Source organism: Lissotriton vulgaris, chromosome 1_2 (genome assembly GCF_964263255.1).
Source record: "Lissotriton vulgaris chromosome 1_2, aLisVul1.2, whole genome shotgun sequence".
Classification (NCBI taxonomy): Eukaryota; Metazoa; Chordata; class Amphibia; order Caudata; family Salamandridae; genus Lissotriton; species Lissotriton vulgaris.
Genome location: NC_141686.1, coordinates 289,492,922 through 289,513,815, shown reverse-complemented (window position 1 = coordinate 289,513,815; position 20,894 = coordinate 289,492,922). Strand labels below are relative to the sequence as shown.

The 20,894-nt window shown below is 46.7% G+C and overlaps 1 protein-coding gene across 1 annotated transcript in view; it reads left to right on the top strand.

Moving 5' to 3' along the window:
* The window catches only part of LOC147736520 (carnosine synthase 1-like), a 330,617-nt gene extending 310,850 nt beyond the window's left edge, over positions 1-19,767 (top strand). Inside the window, exon 8 of the mRNA XM_086953764.1 lies at positions 18,342-19,767. Coding sequence (XP_086809890.1) covers positions 18,342-19,574 — 1,233 coding nt within the window. The 3' untranslated portion in view covers positions 19,575-19,767. The remainder of the gene's footprint in view (positions 1-18,341) is intronic.
* Positions 19,768-20,894: the final 1,127 nt, after the last annotated feature.

The window sequence follows — 20,894 nt, the reverse complement described above, 5'->3', positions numbered from 1 at the left end:
TACATCGGCACTCAGTTTACAAATGCTTCTTTGTACCTAGGGGCCCCATCAGGCGGAACAACATTGACATCAGAGGGAGCAGCACCGTCTGACACTGCAGTCGCAGGGCCGAGCACAAGCCAGGCTGGCCAGGAGGAGGAGGAGGAAGGAGACACCCTAGGGCTAGGTATGGAGGGAGACCTGGTCATAGACTTCGATGCACTGCACTCCCCACAAATGGCCAGCACACCCCCCTTGCAGTTCTCCCCAGAGAACTCCCCTACAAGGGACACCATTCCGCCTACACCAGCTCCTGCCACAACCATGGCCTTGCCACCTGTACAACCTGTCCTGGGAGCAGGGGCTCAGGGACCGGCCAGCTCCACACCCCCACCAGTGGCACCCCAGCCCACTCAGCAGGCCGGAAGCAGCAGTGCCCGGCGCCGTACCATCACCACCACTGCTGCACCAGCACGGGAGGGCAGTGTATTCCTGGGCCTCGAGGGACAGATGGTGAAGATTCAGAGGCAACAGGCAAGATCCACTATGGCCTGCCAACGCCAGCTCCTGCAGCACAACCTGCAGATGGGAGAGTTGGTCAAGGGATTCCAGGCCGTCGTGGAATCGAACAAGGAGGTGGCAGCAGGGTTAGGCAGGCTAACCACTGCCATCACCCACTCATCTAGCAGACAGGAGGAGCATGAGCTGGTGCGCAGGCGGGATGCCCGGGTGCTGAACCGCGCCATGGGCCGCCTTGCTGCGGCGACGGCACAACTGTGCCATCGCAGCGCCAACCAGGAATCTGTCCTTAGTCAGCATACGGCTGGGCTCACAAGGGGGATGGCCCGGATCACCACTGCTATGGAGGCCATGATTATTTCGAACACCGCCTCCAATCCTGCCCTGGACCTGGTTGATGCTGGGGACAGCAGCAGCCGCAGCAGCCCGGCCAGCGCTGCGTCTGAGCCACGGAGGAGCACCAGGCGCTCCGCTGATGCTGCTGGGCATTCAGAGGGGGCTGAGGGACACCCCAGTGGGTCTGGCAAGCGGGCAAAGAAATAGCCTTGCAAGGGCGGGTGAGGCAACCTGAACCTTGGACTTTATTTTCTTTCCCATACACCATTTTTTGTTGCACATCAGTGCTGTAACTGTGTTGCAACACTATTAAAATTTGTTTTTTCCAATCAACATTTTGCTGTCTTTGCATCTGTACTCAGTCAGAAATAGTTCTCAGTTATCTCCTCACGTCTGTATCTGCCATCACTTGGCGTACACACCCCAGCTGGCTGTGTCAGTGGCACAGCTTCGTCGTCGTCATGGTCCTCGTAGTCAGACAACTCCACCTCAGTGCCCTTCTTCACCGCAAGGTTGTGTAACATTGCACATACAGCTATGATCTTGCAGCAGGTGATGGGGGTATACTGCCTTGCACCTCCACTCTTGTGCAGGCATCTGAATCTACTTTTTCAGATGCCAAAGGTCCGTTCGACAACATTCCTTGTGCGTATGTGGGCCCGGTTATACCTCCTTTGGCTGGGAGTGGAGGGGTTGAGGTAGGGGGTGAGTATGAATGAGCGGAGGGCATATGCACTGTCGCCTGGAAGAGAAAGGGGTCACATTAGACACATGCATACATGTATTCCACCTACCTACTATGTGTTATGGGGGTCTGATGATGTGTCTCACCTAGGAGGTATCCTTCTCCAAATTCGCCAGCCATCAGCCGTGCATATATGCCGCTCTGTTGGAAAATATAGGAGTCATGGGTACTCCCTGGAAATTTTGCTACCAGGTCTGTGATGGTGCACTTTGCATTGCAGATCACCTGCACGTTGATGGTGTGTGTAGACTTGCGATTGCGGTATATGTATTCGGTGTCCGCTGGTGGGCAAATCGGAATGTGCGTGCCATCTATGCAACCGATGATTTGGGGAAATTGTGCCATCTGGTAGAAGTCAGCTTTGGTTTGTAGCAGTTCTGCGTGGGTTGCAGGGAAAGAGATGTATTGGTCCATCCTGTGTATCATGGCGTCAAGGAATGTGTGGAAGAACCTTGACAGGCTGCTCTGGCTCACCCCTCCTGCTGCTGCTACACCACTTTGATAGCTGCCAGACGCTAGCAGGTGTAGGCTGCATAGCACCTGGATGTGCGCAGGGATGGCGTGTGCCCTTGGGGTGTGGTGGTCCAAGAATGGCTTGAGATCCCTGATGAGCTCAAGTATGGTGTCAGAGTCCAGCCTGTATCTCTGTAGTATCTCTGCCTCTGTGAGCATGAACAGGGTTATCCTCTGTCTGTAGACCTGTTCATTTCTTAGCCATTCCCTCTGTCCTTCCTGCTGTAGCCGTAGCCGCCTCGCAATGACATAGAAAGCTGCCGTCCTGCAAGTTGCAATGCATTTTGGGACTGTTTATATGGGTTGGAGTTGGTTTCCACCTGATTGCAATCCATGGTAAATACCGAGTGAATTCTACCGATTTTGAGCCGATTTCGGTGTTTCTGTGCCTCCCTACATCTCCCCAACTGTCGGAATCAGGGAATTTCCCGATCGGCGATTCATACGAATCGGCATGTTTTCCGATTCGGCTCATGTCCGAATCGGTCTTTCTACTGATTCGGTACATGGACCGATTCGGTGATTTTCCGAATCGGTGTAACTACCGATTCGGTACATGGACCGATTTGGTGATTTTCCGAATCGGTGTCCCTACCGATTCGGTACATGGACCGATTCGGTGATTTTCCGATTCGGTGTCACTAACGATTCGGTACATGGACCGAATCGGTCTTTGCATCCGATTCGGTGTTTTTCCGATTCGTTACATATCCGATTTTCGGTATGTACGTATCGAATTCTTTCCCATTCGGTACTCATTCCGATTCGGTTTTCACTCCGATTCTTTATGTTTTTTGTTCCCTACATCTCGATGGCTGTTTACCGATCGGTAAGGGCCAAAAATCGGTATTTTCGGCCGTTACCGATCGGTAACGCCCTACCTACATCGGGCCCTAAGTTCTGGCATGCACCAGCTGGCTTGTTTTGTGGGTCTGTGAGTTTTAGCTCATTTGGTGGCCTCTACTTGGTTGGCGGTACTGGGGATCCAGGCGTGAAATTCTCTACTGTCTGGTCAAGGTTGGTGGTGATATTGGGTGGCGCAGTGCTGAGGGCGTCAATCCATTGCTTCTAAGAGACTTGGTGTGGTAGGGGGCGATGTGTCAGTTAGGTGCGGTGCTGGGAGTACCGGTGAGGGTGAAGGGTACGATGGAGTGGTCCAACCAGGTGAGTTCCAAGGTGTGAATGTACCAAATTCTGTTGCTGGACATGAAAATGGCGGTCTAGCGTGTGTCCTGCTATGTGTTGGGATCGGTGACCACCTGCTTGAGGCTGATGTGGTCCAGCTTTTCCAGGAGGTAGTTGTAGTTGGTGGAGTCGTCCAGGTGAAAGTTGACGTCTCCCAGGAAGGGTTAGGATTCGATGGCCAGCAGAGTGATAAATTCAGTGATTGTGTTGTTGAGGCTGGTTCGTGGTCCTGGCGGTCCTATGCAAGAGTGCCTTTGATGGTAGTTTTAGCGTCGGCGTGAAGCAGGCAGTTTATGTGTTTCAGGATCAGATGGGTATCGTCATCAGTGATGGTGCAGTTGATTTACTCCTTGTGTGCTATGACAATGCCACCGTGTCTGTTGGTGCGGTCACTGGGTTTCATCTTGTAGCGGCTGGGAGTTGCCGTGGCGATGTTTGGCCCCGATGTGGGGGCGATCCAGGGCTCTGTAATGAAGATCACATCGGGGCGAGGGTGGAAATGGTCTACCAGATTTCGATGGTATGTTTGCAGAGCGATCTGTTGTTAATCAAGACGCAGCTGAGTTGTTCAGGGGGGTGATGGCGTCCGGGGCAGGCGTAGTGCTGGTTGATGTGGTGTTGGTCGCGCTAGGGTGGAGTTGAATCGGCTGTGAATGCAGGTGAAAGGTCCGGCTGTGGAGCACGGTGATGCGAGGCAGCAGTTGTGGCTGCATGCGGGATCCAGCGCACGGAGTTCTGCAACGGAGTACCTGTGGGAGCTCGGAGGGCCAGGGTACCAGGCGCAGACGGGTGCATACAGGCTTGCGGCTGAGCTGTGGCCTCCAGTAAGTAGCTCTGGGGGGGATATTTGGGAGGCAGGAGGGCAGGGGACTTGAGTGAACGAAATACCGCAAAGCAGCATTTACAGTGAGGGCAGACAACAATTAGACAAGCAATGCAAATCCAAAACAAAAGAAGTAATAACAGTTTTACCACAAATGCTAAGCAAAAACCATAGGGGGAGGGACCATGGCGCGAACAGTGTTTCGAGTGTAGGTTGAGGAACGGGGCGGTGCCTCTGCACTATGAAGATAGGAAGCAGGGGAGCGGCGTGCAGGACCTAGAAGGTCAAGGGCTACACTGCGGCCTCCACCAAATAGCCCTGGGAGGTGATGCTTGTTATGAAACACTATGAGTGTTTTAAAATGTTACACGTCTTACAATAAACTTATCTAATAAAGTTTCGGAATTTCAGTTTTGTACAGAGTGGTTCCAAATAAATGGGGACATATTTCCCTTATAAATGGACAACATGCCGTAAAGTGTATTGAAGTGTATATGATCCTTCAGACCTATGGTAAACATATAAATAAATTAGCTTAACCAACTTTTAGATTTTGTATTTAAACTTTGTTCAATTTTGTCAATAATATATAAACTATGAGCATGGCGTCAGCAAATGATTTTTCTGTTATCAACTGGAATATGTTTCATACTGTACAGAGTAGACAGAAGTAACAACCAAAGATAAAGAGCTTATTTAGCCAGTACAGTAGATAAATAAAACAGATGATCTACATTGATACACAAGATACATAGGATAGTCAAGTATATGAATCGAAATAAATCAGGAATGGGAGCCAGAGAGAGAAGGGCCTTCAACCAATAAGGAAACATGCACAGATATATCGAAATGTATAGAGAGGAAGCATCATGAAATGCTCACACTGTTATCAAAACCCACCCAAGAGGGGTGAGCACTAAGGCAGAGAGGTCCCTTATGCTTGTAAGGTTGCTCTGAAAGTGAGCAGTAACGTGTAGATAATAGGGCAATCTAGGAGGAATTGTTGGAGGAGCCAAGTTTTCATCTCCCCTTTGAAGACCAAAAGTGTCGGATTTAATTGGTGGGAGAATGCCCTTCTGCAACATGGGATCACGCTCTGAAAAGGCTTGAGTGTTCTGTTTCTCTGGCAAGAGGAAAGTTTGGGAACACAGTTTTGGAGCTATGAAAGAGACATTGACCTCTGGATGTGACCAATTTTGCAGAGAAATTGATCGTTGCTTTTGTGTGAAGAACTTTGCAGGCCAGTTTAAGAATGCTTCATGTTTCAATCCGTAGCCAGTTTAAAGATATCAAGATGGGTATAAGGTGACTGCACTTCGTGATAGCAATCCGGCCGCGGAGTTCTGCCTTGTATGGGTGTGTGACGGAATTAAAGTCCCTGTAGATGAATGAGAGGGGTCCGGGACCAGGGGCCAGGACCCCTGGACCCGTCCTTTGCTATTCTAAGCAAGAGCTGTGCTCCATGAATATAGATAGTCACGCATTGCAACATCTTATCCTCTCGAAACTTAAACAACACAGGCTGAGACCACACTTCAGCTGCAACCAGCGGGTTAGACCAGTGAAGCCCCTAGTGGGAAGCAGGAGAAGCCAACCAGTCATACGAACTGTAGGTTTGCGCTGTTAAATACCCGTTCGTTGAAAAAACATAGTCTAGAGGTCTTTTCACTCCTGCAAAAGGACAGTCTGGACCTTCTGTGTGTCACAGAAACCTGGCTGGATGAGCACTCTACGCCAGACCTGGTAACAGCGCTGCCTCCGGACTTCACTGCTATTTATTGCAATAGAACAAGTAACACTAAGGGTGGGGGGGTCGTTTTCCTGTCCAATCAAGCACTGAAAACGAAAACTCTATGCTTAGAGCACATTGCGGGGGCAAAGATTCTAGGTGTTAAGTTCTGCTCCTCGCAGGGCTGCCTTGTTGTACTGATAGTGTATCGCCCCCCACACACCAGTCGGCTTTATGGAACCTTTGCTGGAGCTGGTCCAGGACCTACGTGCCCGGTACAAGGAAATGTTAGTACTTGGAGATTTTAACTTCCACTGGGTTATAATCCCAAAGGAAGGCAGGCGCAGCAATTAGAGGATGCCATAACTGCATTAGGTCTGAACCAACTGGTGGCCGGCCCCACTCATGAGAAAGGGCACACTTTGGACCTGATATGGGCATCGCCTGCGTTGTCTAACCGGTTGACCATCTCCCCTTGCTCTTGGTCGGATCATTTTCTGTTGCAAATCCATTTTTCTTTCGCTACGCAGACTACACATGTCCCTTTGAAATGGAATATGCGGCGCATTTGGAACAAAGTCAATGCCAGTGATTTGATGGCTTTCTTTTGCAACCTTGCTCCACCCAAGAGTAGCACCTTAGATATGGAAAGTGCCGCCGTCATGCAAACACTTAAGGAGGCGGTGGAGACTGTTGCGCTCACTCGCAAGGTTAGAATGGCCGATAAGAACAAGGCAGCCCCCTGGTTTAATGAGGCGCTGTGGCAACAAAAACAATCCCTCCGCCAATATGAAAGAGCATGGCGAAAAACCTATGACTCTATCACACATGCAGCCTATACCACAAAATTTGCCACCTATAAGAGAGCTATTCTAACTCGGAAAGCTGCTTTTTATTAGACTAGGATTACTGAAGCGGCCAACCCACAGAAGGAGATTTTCAAGGTTCTAAATGAACTGAGGAAAGAGAGGGAAAAAAAAACAGCTTTCACACAAGTAGATTGCCAAAAATTCCAAACCTATTTTATGGGAAAGATCAGCGATCTGCTGGTGACTATCCAGAACACTCCAACTTTCTCCTGCACAATAGAGCCAACATTTCACTTTCCAGTGGTGGACGCTACCCAGTCCTCTTTCCCTGCTCTTACAGATGAACAACTGACTGTGCTAGTGGGATGGGTGAAATCAGGATCCCTTTCTGATCCTTGCCCCCCTAAGATTTTTAAACTGGCTTTACCCGGTATAAAGGACAGGGTGCTTCCGCTCCTTAACCATTCTTTGGAAACCGGACAGGTCCCGAGCAGTTTCAAGGAGGCTCGGGTGATCCCGCTGCTAAAAAAGCCTGGAGCGGATGAGAAGGATCTAAAGAATTTCAGACCTATCTCACAGCTGCCATTTTTAGCAAAAATATTAGAACAGCATGTGCTGCCGTCCCTTGCCTGCTATCTGGAGGCCAATCATCTTCTTGAACCCAACCAGGTGGGTTTCAGGCCACACTATAGTACGGAATTAGTTATGCTTTCCGTTTTGGATGAGATGAGAATGAGAGCGGATAGGAAGGCGCCGTGTGCTCTGGTCCTGCTGGATCTATCCACAGCTTTTGACACGGTTAATCACAGTCAACTTATGTCGTGGATTGTTGACCTGGGGATCCAGGGCACAGCCATTGCTTGGTTATCTTCCTCCCTTAGAGATCGCTCCCAAAGAGTCCAATTAACAAACCTGGTATCTCATCCCCGGGTCTTGACGTGTGGAGTACCGCAGGGATCAGCCCTGTCCCCTCTGCTTTTCAATGTTTATTTGCAGCCTTTAATCACCACGCTAAATCAGCTGGAATGTAGGATATATAATTATGCCGACGACACCCAGATTCTGATCCAAATAGACCAGTCGCCTACATCGCAGGTGAGAATGCAAGATATTCTGAAATTTAAGGTGAATTGGATGTCGGCAAACTCTTCAAAACTAAACCCGGATAAAACGGAGGTGCTGGCGGTCACATCAGCAGCATACCCCAGGAATGAGCTGTTCTGGCCTGATGAACTGGGACAGCCTCTAGAACCAGTGTCTGTAGTAAAAAGTTTAGGGATAAAAATCGATGTTACGCTATCAATGTCCCAACAAGTCGCTGCAGTGGTAGGAACTTGTGTGGGACTGCTGCGACAACTTCAGAAATTGTCATCGCTGCTATCCTTCTCTACCATCCGGACGGCGGTCTCAGCCTTGTTCCTGGCCCGTCTGGATTATGGTAACTCCCTCTATGTCGGGCTATCAAAAAAATCCCTGGCCAGGCTTCAAGGCGTTATGAATGACGCAGCCAGGTTGATTTTCAAAAAACCCAGGAGGACACATGTCACTCCGTTGTTGCAGGACTTACACAGGCTACCAATATCTCAGCCAGTGATATTCAAAAGTCTCTGAATCATTCACAAAGCCATTTATGGTTCGGCCCTGAATTTCATCAAAGACAAATTGGTCCTATAAGTCCCCAGCAGCAGGCTGCGGTCTTCAGAAGCTTGTCTCCTGGTATGTCCACCTTTCAAGCGATCAACGCTGGGGGGGAGAGCCTTTTCGACTACAATGCCTCCAGTATGGAACAGACTCCCGGAAAGCTTGCGCAAAGGAACCAAATTGCTCACCTTCAGGAAGAGATTAAAAACTGTCCTCTTCATGGAAGTTTGGAGCTCTATGTAAAGCACTCTTGACTTTCCGCTTCTCCTTATGGTCCCCTCTTGATGAATACAGGCCTCAGCAAGGCCCATGAGTGCGAAAAGGGTTCGCCCTTCTGTACGCAAAGTCCTCAGACTACATAAAAAATTGGCACAGAAACTGGAAATACAAAAACATAGTTTAATAAACCTTTAAAGGTGGTACTACAGCCCACACAACACTCTACAGTATTGTACAAGGTAGCACAAAGAACTCGGACATGCGGTCCCCTTTTATACACAAAGAAGGGGCTCATAGGTGGGCGGTTACAACTCAAAAGCATGTTTTACAGCCATATATGGATATTTATTAAACATGATCGATACATGGGTGGAGTTAACGGTTCACGAAGCCCACCGGATGCACATTCCAATCCCCTCTAAGCAGAAACAGATGTTACATATACTGAGCATGCGCTAGACAAGCTGGAACTATTTATAGCCTGTTGCTGGGAAAACTCCAGGGTTGATGGTCAGTGAAGTAGGACTTGCCTCGTGGCGAGCACATGGCGGAGTGTAGCATATAAGATGGACGCCAGAGAACAAAATGGAGTCCAGCCATATTTTCAAGTATGAGCGGGGAAAACTAGAAGAAAGACACAATAGCATGTCTTCAGTGAATGCTTAACATTATCGCTGTTTTATTTACAACAGACGACCCTTTCAGCATTTGCTGAAGACATTTGGTTTTCTAGGATAATCTAAATACTCATCGTTTATATCGATGCTCATCATATCCGCTATCTCTCTAGTCATAGTTTTCTTATGGGCAGCATCTGCAACAGCTTGTTTATTAGGCACACAAAGTGAGACACACAACGAGCATATCATAGGGCTACATTGAATACATACACAGCAGGTGAATAATATAGCAACAATTATACATATTCCAGTGAGGACCTTCCAACCCAATGTAGAAATCAAGGTCCAGAACCACCCAGAGAAAGTCCAAGATCCATTTTCTTGATGTATATCAGCTGCAATCTTGTGTAATTTGTTAATAGCTTTGTACACAGAAGGAGTATGGTCGGGGATGAACATACAACAGCTACTTCCGATAATTCTACAAGCTCCTCCTCTATCTGCTAACATAACGTCGAGAACCATCCGGTTCTGCAACGCAACAATCCTAGTAATTTGTAGCTCTTCCGTAAGGTTCCCAAGAGCTGCAGCAGTTTGATTGGTGACAGCTTCTACTACTCTTGTTAACTGTCGCATCTTTCTGCTATTCAGAGCGGCTCCCTCAAAGAAAAACAATCCTAAGTTGAAATCAATATATTGTTGCAGACTAGTGTCCGTCTGATCAACAACGTCTACAGATAAAGTCCGTTTGAATCTGTTCACAGTTACATTATTCAACAGCTTCAAGTCTTTATGATATGATGCAGGTGCCAAGAATACAGGTGGCAGTAGAAACGATACATAACACACTCCAGACTATCCGGCTGGTAATCAATAGTAACCCTTATTCCCACATACAAAATAGGTGTTATGTGAAGCAAGGAAAGTACTGTTATTCAGGCCATCAATGTTCAATACAACAATACAGTCACTATCACCTACAGGAATGTGGCCTACGCTCTGTACACATAAATCAGCTTGTGCTTGGGCCACTGAAATCACAAACTTCTCTTATCCAACAGTGTTTCTAGTGTACATGAAGACATAAGGGGTTGATTCATTGTCCGGTCGATATTCTTCCCACTCCCATATAGTTCAGTTGGCTTGTGGATAGCCGTCTTTATCTTGATGACATTCCTTGTTCAAATTGAAACTCAGTCGTCCTACGGTAGGCTTCCTCGTAGCAAAAGGCAAAGTGTACCACGCTCTACAAGAGCCATTGTGAGAAAAGGGAAGTGGTATGAACGGTGTCCCCCCTTTCTTTTGATGAGCTGGCATCATCCCACATATCCAGCAGTCTGTGGCATTTGTAGCAACATGGGTATGATGCAACATCTGAATAAAGGTGTTATTCAAATAGGACTGTCGATGTTTCAACTCTTGATATGGGAGTGTATAGAAAAAGTGCTCATCAGGGACTGGAGTAGAAACAACATACAGTTCACGGGCAGGAGCTTTCTCCTCAACAAACCACATGACTGTAGCAATGACTGCTATAACAAAAATGAACCCTACAGAACCAAAAATCTTTCTTTTATCCATCTCGAGCAAAATGTACACAGTATCTTCCTGAAACTAAAGTGTTGTCAGAACTCTTATACCATAGGTAGCCGTTGTTTTCTTCACCATCGGGCCAAGACGGGTGTCACTACTCTAATGCATGGCTGATCCCCCCCCCTTGCCTCATTGGCTCTCCGTTTCACAAACCTAGGGACCGTTCTGACAATTTCTCATACAATTGCAGATTCTTTCCTTGGTCGCAGATTGTATCTTCTCGATGCAGGCGTTGTCTGGTCCGGGAAGAACTCCTCAGAATCGTCAGGTACCACAGCACGGCCTCTCTCCGTAGTCAAGATATCTTGATGATCAGTCAGCACAGCAGGTTCCACCAGATCAGGTTGCACTCTCCGGCAATGGATAGAATGAAACCAGTTCCTGCGATTCGTCACTCTTACTGCTGTTCTTGTGGCTAGGAGGACCTGTTCAGGGCCGCACCACCTCGGCTCTAGACTACTCGACCTCTCAAACGACTTCACGAGGACGAAGTCACCAGGCCGGAGATTATGACCTTTTCATGTGGACCAATCAGGGAGTGCTTCTTGAACCTGTTGATGAATGGAAACCAAGCTATCAGTTAATTGTGCCAAATAGTCATTCATTAAAACATGAGGTACATCATACACTGAACTTGGTTTGGGCACCCCCATATATTCATGGGGCGCCCGAAAACTATTTCATAGGGCGTTAAGCCCGTCCGAGAATGTGGTACTGATCTGATAGACAACAATGCCAAAGGCAGAGCATCTGGCCAAGTCAGAGAAGTAGAAGCCTGTATTTTCGCAAGCTTTAATTTAAGCGTGCTGTTGTCCTTTTCCACCAACCCTGCTGAAGGAGGGTGAAATACTGCGTGGAACTTCTGCACAATGCCTAATCCCTTCAGAACATACTTAATAACGTCCGCCACAAAATGGGGCCCGTTATCACTCTACAACAATCTACAAACACCAAAACGAGGAAAAAATTCCTTCAAAAGCACCTTAGCAGTAGTCATTGCGGTATTGTCCTTAGTAGGGTATGCTTCAATCCATTTGCTGAATGCACAAACCACAACCAGGACATACTTTAGATTATTACAGCGTTCCAGCTGGATATAATCCATTTGCAATACTTCAAAGGGTGGAGTGGGTGTTGCAAATCCTCCTGCTGGAGTTCGTGTCCCTTTTCCTGGATTATATTTAAGGCAAATCATGCAAGTCTGTACCACTCTCTTAGCCGTGCTAGCAATTTCTGGATGCTCCCAAACTTGCGTGAGCAATTTTACAATTGCCGAAGCTCCAACATGTGCTAGCCCATGTGCCATCTGAACCATAGGTTGTACGAAGGCTGTGGGTAACTTCCACTTATCCATCTGCTTATTCCTCCAACAACCCTCATCGTCCAACTCTGCATCTTTGGACCATTGGTCTCGTTCTTTCTCAGTAGCAGTCTTTTGCATCTCTCGTATTTTTTCCCTAGCATCGTGCCACCGTTCAGCTTGTGACTTCACGACATACATTGAAGTGGAGCCAGGCTGCATCGCAGTTTCACGCACCACTCGATCTACAAAAGCATTTCCTTATCCCACTTTATCTGTCACTTTCTTGTGTGCACTACATTTCACTATAGCTATCCTTTTAGGGAGCGTCAGTGCAGTCAAGAAATTTTGTACTAATTCTCCATACGTTATCTGGGTTCCATGTGATGTCAAAAAGCCCCTTTCCTTCCAGAGCAGGCCAAAATCGTGCGCTACTCCGAAAGCATAGCGGCTATCTGTGTAGACATTCACACATAATCCTGCACTAAGCTCACAAGCTCGTATCAACGCTATCAGTTCTGCTGCCTGAGCTGATTTCTGTGGTATGCGTGCTGTCTCCACTATCGTGTGTAATGTAGTAATTGCATATGCTGCAGAAGTGGTTCCGTCTGGTAGCTTTAAACAGGACCCATCCACCCACAGCTCTCCATCCACATCTGTAAAGGGCGTGTCTTGTAAATCAATACGACCCTTTGTCTGTTCCTCAGTCACAATGACACAGTCATGCGTCTCTTGCGCCTCAGGCTGAGTCGCTGGGAAGGGTAACAATGTAGCTGGATTCAACGTTGCACATCTCTTCAAAGTTATATGAGGAGCCAACAATGTTAGCTCGTATCCTGTCAGAAGAGCACTAGTTAAATGCTGCGTCTTTGTCTGATTCAAAAGGACATCAACGGCATGGGGGACTAACACCAACAACTTATGAGATAAAACTATCCCTTCACTCTGGCGTATTGACACAGCTGTCGCCGCAACTGAGCGAAAACACCCAGGCAACGCTCAAGCAACCGGATCAAGTACTGCCGAGAAGTATGCACAAGGGCGCTGCTTATCGCCGTGCATCTGCACTAACACTGATAATGCGCATCCATCTCTCTCATGCACATACAATGTAAAGGGCTTTGTGTAATCAGGGGTACCTAACACTGGTGCTGAACAAAGGGCCTGGCGTAATTGGTGGAAAGCATTCTCACATTCATCTGTCCATGGAAGGGGAACTGGGGTATCCTTTGTCAGAAGGGTTAACAGTGGTTTAACTATATATGAGAAACCCTAATATCTATTGTCTACAAAAGGAGGTAAGACCCAAAAAGGCTCGAACTTCTTTCTGCGGGGATGGTACTGGTGTGTCTAGAATGGCTTGAATACGATCTGGTGTAAGTGCACGCCCCTCCTTAGACAAAAGGTGACCTTAGTAGGTTACCTTTGGTCTACAATATTGCAGTTTCTTCTTGGATACTTTGTCATTGTGAGATGCCAAAAAGGTAAGCAAGGACAAGGTGCACTCTTCACATTGCTCAGGGGTGTCGGCGGCCAACAAGATGTCATCGACATATTGTATAAGCGCCACACCGTCAGGTTGGAAAAAAGAATCTAATTGTCATTTTAATGCCTGACTGTAAATACTGGGGCTCTCAGTATAGCCTTGAGGAACTCTACAGAATCTGTACGATCTATTATTCAACGTGAAACCGAAAAGATATCGGCTGTCAGGATGAATAGGGATCGAAAAGAAGGCATTTTTCAAGTCTATAACAGAGAACGTTGTTGCAGTTGGCGGGACCAGAGTGAGGAGTGTCGTAATATCAGAGACAACTGGGTATTGAGGTATCACTATCTTGTTAACCTCCCTCAAATCGATAATGAATTGATAAATCCTGGTGTCAGTGTCTTTCTTCAAAATCGGTAGGATAGGACTATTGTATGGAACTTCTTCAACCACCCCTACTTTAATCAAGTCCTGCACTATTTGTATGAGCACCTCCTCCCCCTCCTGTGATATCCGATACTGAGGCAGGCGCGGCAGCACAGCTCCCTCCTTTACACTAATGTGCACCTAAGGGATAATCATCTGTCCCACGTCGGTATCGGACGTGGCCCATAAAGATTCAGGCAAAGAGGCCAGTGCAGTCTCTACAGTAATCATGTACACCCTCTCTATGGATGGATAATTATCATTCAAAATAACACGTACTCCCTCAGGGGAGCACCGTATCGTGGCCCGAAAATATTTGAGCATGTCTAGGCCCACGATATTATCTGGAGTTTTTGGGGAGAGTAGGAATGGACATGATGCAGCAAACTGATCTACATAAAGTGCAAGAGGTTGTGATAGTGGGCTAACAGAAGGTGTTCCATCGAACCCTATGGACGTAATTGTTGAGCCAGACAGGGGAGCCCTCGGAACCAATTTATTAGACAAAGCGCTACGAGTAGCTCCTGTATCAACCAGGAACCGATCAGTAGAGCCCAGAACATGTGCTGTAACATAAAGACCCCTCTGATCTACTGGCACTTCAACTGGTTCCATACCCCATCCTACGCAATCCTATGCACACTGTGAATCGTGCTGCTCGGGAGGTGCATAATCAGACATTTGGTACTGATTTCGTCGATCAAAAACATTGGACCCATCTCGGGGTAGCACATTAGACTCAAACCTAGCTCGATCATTCGTATTGCCTCTAGGGCCTGAAAAGTTTCCTCTACCCCTCATAGACCCTTGCCCACGCTCCTGTCGCTGAGCACGCAACAACGGACACTCATTCGCCCAATGGCCTTTCTGACTACAATACGCACATTGATCCCGGGCCAAATCGGTGCGACCTGAAGGAGCGCTAAAAAAATTCCTGCCGCCCCGATCATTACCTCTACGAGGCGGCCCATATGCTTGTGCTAACATAATCTTTGTTTTCAGATCTTTAGATTTCTTTTCCTCACTACCCTTCGCTTCTAGTTCCTGACGCTCGTAATACTGAGCCATCGTCAGGAGGGATGCTGGTGTCGAAGTCGTCCAAGAGCTTTCACTCGCTTTTAATCGAGCTGCTATACTTGGTAATAAATTTGAAACAAAAAGGTGCCGGCCCGTGTCGTCCGTGAGCGACTGACTGCTAAAATCATGAAAAGTTTCCTCAAATCGTGTAAAGAAGTCTGAAACCTATTCATCTACCTTCTACTTACATGATGCTAGCATAGTCCAATCAATTTTTTTAGAGGGGATAAGTGTTTTTAGTTTAGCTAAAATAGCAGCGGGAAGATCTAAAATGGGCTGGGGCGGCTTCTGTGCTGGTTTTCTCTCCCTATCCTCATCCTCAAGGTCCGCTCATCGAGCTTTGAATGCCTGAAGGTCATCAACCTTTCGTATTGACCTCCACATATCTGGGGGTAATATAAGCCCGAAAAATAAATCAATATCAGACAGAGTCATAGTACAGAAATTCAAAGCCCCCTCAACTTCCTCATAAAAGGCTGCGGGATTCTTTCGTGGGTCAGGTAATGCTGCCTTCAATGCCATAACGTCAGCCCTATTCCAAGGAGTATAAACTCAATTATAGATAAAATACCCTTGAGCATCAGGAGACCCTCTATCCGAACTAGTACCCGCTCCTTTAGGAGGAACATATGAAGGCGCCGCCTCCCGCATTGGTTTAGCATGCACTGCATCGATCTTATCGGAATAAAAGATGGATGACTGCTTCCCGCCGCCAGTCGGATTCAACTGCTCTTCGCCAGCTTTCCGTTTCCGTGCTTCGTCCCGTAGCCGAAACGTTTCATCCCGTAACGCAAATAGCCGTCGGATTGCATCGGGTACCTGGGGAGAAAGAAAAAGACCTTTACGCAGATCCTTTGCATCAGCTATCACATCCTCTGGTTCAAGAACATCGGAATATTTCCGAAAGGCTGACACTATTTCATTAGAAAGAAAATCATCAAAATATAGTTTCTCTCTATCTTCCCATGCCTCAAGCTCTTGCAATAGATCGGCAAGGGGCATAGTATCTTTGTTGACCCGACAAGCAATCTTACGAAGATCAGCCATATGGTCGACCGATAACATAGACCGCGTATCCACCTTCTGTTCGGGCGGCCTAGAATCTTGATCTTCTCCTCTCGGGGCAGACGGACCAACATACGGGGCCTTGAGCGATCTAATAACGATAAATCATCATCCGATTTATTAAGGACAGGATAAAGAGGCTGTCGTACAGGGTACTGGCCAGATATTTTCAACCAACGTCCTTTCTCCTGCTTCACTTCTAATTCTTTCGCTTCGCATTTTTCCGCCTCATGCGCCTTCTCACGCTCACTCTTTCGCTGCCCTTTCTCAATAAGAGCTTGCTCACGCTTCTCACGCTCTCGCCCCTCTTTCACCCACATTCGTATACATTCAAACATATCTTGCCTCACTCGCCGCTTACACATACACTGCTCCACATACTCAATTTTCTTCGGATCAAACGATCCATACATAGGCCATCGCAACTCAGGATCCTTCTTTGTGTATTTCCGCCACAACGTGCTGTACATTATGGGGGAAAGACCAAATTTCACGTACATATACCTATTCGGCGTCCCCTCTGGAGGAGCCGGCTGTGATTCTTCAAGTACCAACCGGTCATTTCCAAAACAGCAGCACCACTTACGGAGTGCGCAAAAAACAGGCATGTCTACAAATAATGCAGAATATGCAATATTATAATTAAATGGCACTTAAAACGTTGCGCCGCTCAAATTCACAGATCAGGAGAAATATCTCCACATTGCCCGCCTATATGGGTTGCAACTCATATATACATTCACAGAATCAATAATATGACTAGTCATTCCAAACAAACAAACAAATTAATCGGGGCAAGCGTATAAAACTGCCTTGCCAAACAAGACTATCAAAGGCTCGGAGCAAGTATCGTACAACGATTCTTACCAATCAAGAGCGTCCAGATTCCAACTGCCAAGTTCAGAATTCGCCCAAACGGCCACTACGCGGCAAACCGACAGAAGAGGTTTCAGTCGATGACCGGCGCCACCCAGATGGTCATATCGGAAGGGAAGGAAGAATACCTCGGGGTGCCAGGACTAAAACGCCGCTGGCAGTGATCACGTCCCCGGCAAGGATCTAATCCTTCGTCACGACCAGTCCTTCGAGCATCCAAGTTGCCGATGAGCCCCACGTGACGGGCGCCAATTGATGAATACAGGCCTCAGCAAGGCCCGTGAGTGCGAAAAGAGTTCGCCCTTCTGTACGCAAAGTCCTCAGACTACATAAGAAATTGGCACGGAAACTGGAAATACAAAAACATAGTTTAATAAACCTTTAAAGGTGGTACTGCAGCCCACACAACACTCTACAGTATTGTACAAGGTAGCACAAAGAACTCGGACATGCGGTCCCCTTTTATACACAAAGAAGGGGCTCATAGGTGGGCGGTTACAACTCAAAAGCATGTTTTACAGCCATATATTGACATTTATTAAACATGATCGATACATGGGTGAAGTTAACGGTTCATGAAGCCCACCGGATGCACATTCCAATCCCCTCTAAGCAGAAACAGATGTTACATATACTGAGCATGCGCTAGACAAGCTGGAACTATGTATAGCCTGTTGCTGGGCAAACTCCAGGGGTGACGGTCAGTGAAGTAGGACTTGCCTCGTGGCGAGCACATGGCGGAGTGTAGCATATAAGATGGACGCCAGAGAACAAAATGGAGTCCGGCCATATTTTCAAGTATGAGCGGGAAAACTAGAAGAAAGACACAATAGCATGTCTTCAGTGAATGCTTAACATTATCGCTGTTTTATTTACAACACTCTCGGACAGCGCTTAGAGACCTCCCCGGTGATAATGCGCTATACAAATGCCCCATAACATAACATAACATAACATAACATAACATAACATAACATAACATAACATAACATAACATAACATAACATGAATGAACAGTTTGAGGATGTATTGATAGAAATCATGTGTAGATTCTGTGGATAGATGGATGGATTATTGTTTCTATTGTGCAAGGCAGGTAAAATACATTTTAGGCAGAAGAATGAGTTAGAGTGGTCAGGTGACCATATGGCATATTTATGCAATTTCTTTGGCACAATTGTTGTATTAGAAGGCTACAAGGATAGGGCAATTAATGCAGATATGGAGAGATATCTGAATGGGAGAAACAATGAAAGGTTAATAGTTAAGTAGATGGATACATTGTGGCTGGCAGTGCATGATGATGGACCTTAAATCAATGGATGGATGGAATGACTATCTGGGTAGATTAAGAATTGGGTCAGATATTAACACTGTGTCTCTTATTCTGTTTCTAGATTCACCTGATTGAGTCAGACCCAAATCACTTTGCCGCAAGCATTGTGCACAACTTCATTCACTATGACATGACTGACCACAAGCAGGATGATGCTCATGCCCAGTGGATCGTGAAGATGGTACGTGACCGTACAATGCACCTGGATGGATGTGTCACTTTCTGGAATGACTGCACTATCCTTGCTGCCTTAGTATGTGAGCAGCTAGGCCTCCGCTCCAACTCAGTGTCAGCCATGCTCCTATCTAAGAAGAAGAGTGGCACCCACCTCAGCCTGATTAACTGCAAAGACAGTGCTTTCTCGAATACCATTGCTTCCTATGCCTTGCCTTCCTACCAAGTGAAAAGTCACACCGATATTGAGAAGGTTTCTAACTGCGTTGCCTACCCTTGTGTGATGAAATTAGAATTTGGGTGCGGAGCCGTCGGAGTTAAACTGGTGGAGAATAAAGAGCAGTGTCACCAGCACTACAAGAACATATCAAGCAACATGAAAGAGGAGAAAGACTGCCCGGGCATTGGGTTGAGTCATGGAAATGCCATGGTGCTCATGGAATATGCTTCTGGTTCAGAACACGATGTTGACATCATCATCTATGATGGTCAGCTTATGGGAGCATTTGTCTCTGATAACGGCCCCACACGGGTGCCCGATTTCACTGAGACCGCTGCCTGCTTCCCTACATTTCTCCCAGCAGACAAGGAGGCCCAGCTTGAGGTGGCCGCCTACCAATCCTGTCTTAGTTGTGGGCTGGTTGATGGAGTCTTTAATGTAGAGTTTAAGATGATGCCTACAGGGCCGAAGCTCATTGAGATCAATGCCCGAATGTCAGGATATGTTCTGCGCCACTGGATCCTGGAGATCTACGGTGAAGACATCATGCTGGCCAATCTTATGGTGGCCTGCAGTGTGCCACCATTGATGCCAGTACGACGTGCCCGACCACGCACTCATCTAGTGGGTATTTTGTGTGTGCACCCTTTGCACCAACAAGCTCTGAGGACCAGTGCCAGCCTGGAGACTCTGCAGGCCTTACATGAGCGTGGCGTTATCCGGATGACCATTCTGTTGTATAGAAAAGAGACAACTGAGTTTGTAACACCGTACTGCTATGTGGCCTGTGTCGGCGAGACTCGGGAGAAGGCATGCCTGCAACTGATAAGCATTTGTCGTGTTCTGGGCATTGACACCATGGAATATCCAGTGCCCTACTTCATCTCTGAGTTCAAGTAGCATTTAAACATGCCTGCAGTACAGGGAACACATATTTGAGATTAAATAGACATGAATATAGTATTATAATTCCTTGGGGGTGCCACATTCTCACAGGACTACCACTAGAAAACAGCAGACAGAGCAGCAAACAGGCAGACAGCACGCATGCACACACATAGCCTTTCTTGCCCCAAACCAACCAACAACTCCATCCCCACAGAATAAAGAACTGCGCATTCCATCATTTCAATCAGTTAGTTGCGTATTTCCATTGTATCAAACCTGGTCTGTGGTTAATGTTCCAAAGTATCCTTTGGCTGCTTTGTTTAAAAACTTTCCCTGCTTATAAAGATGTCTGTGAACACATAAATACTTATCATGCATCCTTAATTAACAAGCACTGGCTGGGAAAGCCAGTAAGTCTATCTTTTTGTTAGAGGATTGTTTGGTGATATCTGAGCCACTGTGTTTGTCCTGCCCTTAGCTGTCCCAGAAATAAAATGCCACAATGAAGCAAGATCTTCAGCTACAATCATATGGAGCAGGGAGTAGGGCACATGAACAGACTGCTTTAGTAGAGGTAAGGGATACCTTCAAAGAAGAGTGCTATGAAAAGGATTTAGAAGATGAGGATTGCTGTATATGTTGTGGACGTAAGCGGTGTACATCGCAAACTCTAGCATGGTTGATCCTTTTGACACGGAATCTGTGGTTTCATTGCGTCTTTAGGAAAGGCTATATGCACTGGTCTCAACTTTGTGCATGTTTACATGGCAGAAAAGTAGTACCAATGGACATGCAAGGGTGATTAATGGTAGCGCTGTACCTTAGGCAGCAATTAAAATGTCGATGTTTTAGCAAAATAAAAATATCCAAGAACACCCATCGACTATCAGTTTCAAGCTACAGATCATGTTGTATCTATAGACTAACAAAAGAGCAACTTGAAACCCCATCGCAAAAACCTGACGGTCGTACAAATGTCACAATGCAGCTATGCAGAAATGTTGTGGTCTTGATGAACTGCCCTTCCTCTCAGGGCTCAGCTCACTTACCAGCATCAAACTTGTGTACTGTCATCTCGGAACCCCTGCCTAAGCTATATACATTATTTCAATCTCAAACCAGAGAAGAAAAATAGAAAAATAAGTATACAATAAACCATTACATAAACTACAAAATGCTTTACTTAATTCACAAACCTTACGTTTAATTTTAATATGAAAGTTGAATCTTTCCAATTTTTTGTTTCATTATAAAAGACAAGGTGATACAATAGACTCTAGCAGATCACAATGGGCCTGATTATAAGTTTGGCAGTCCGATGACCCGACAAAC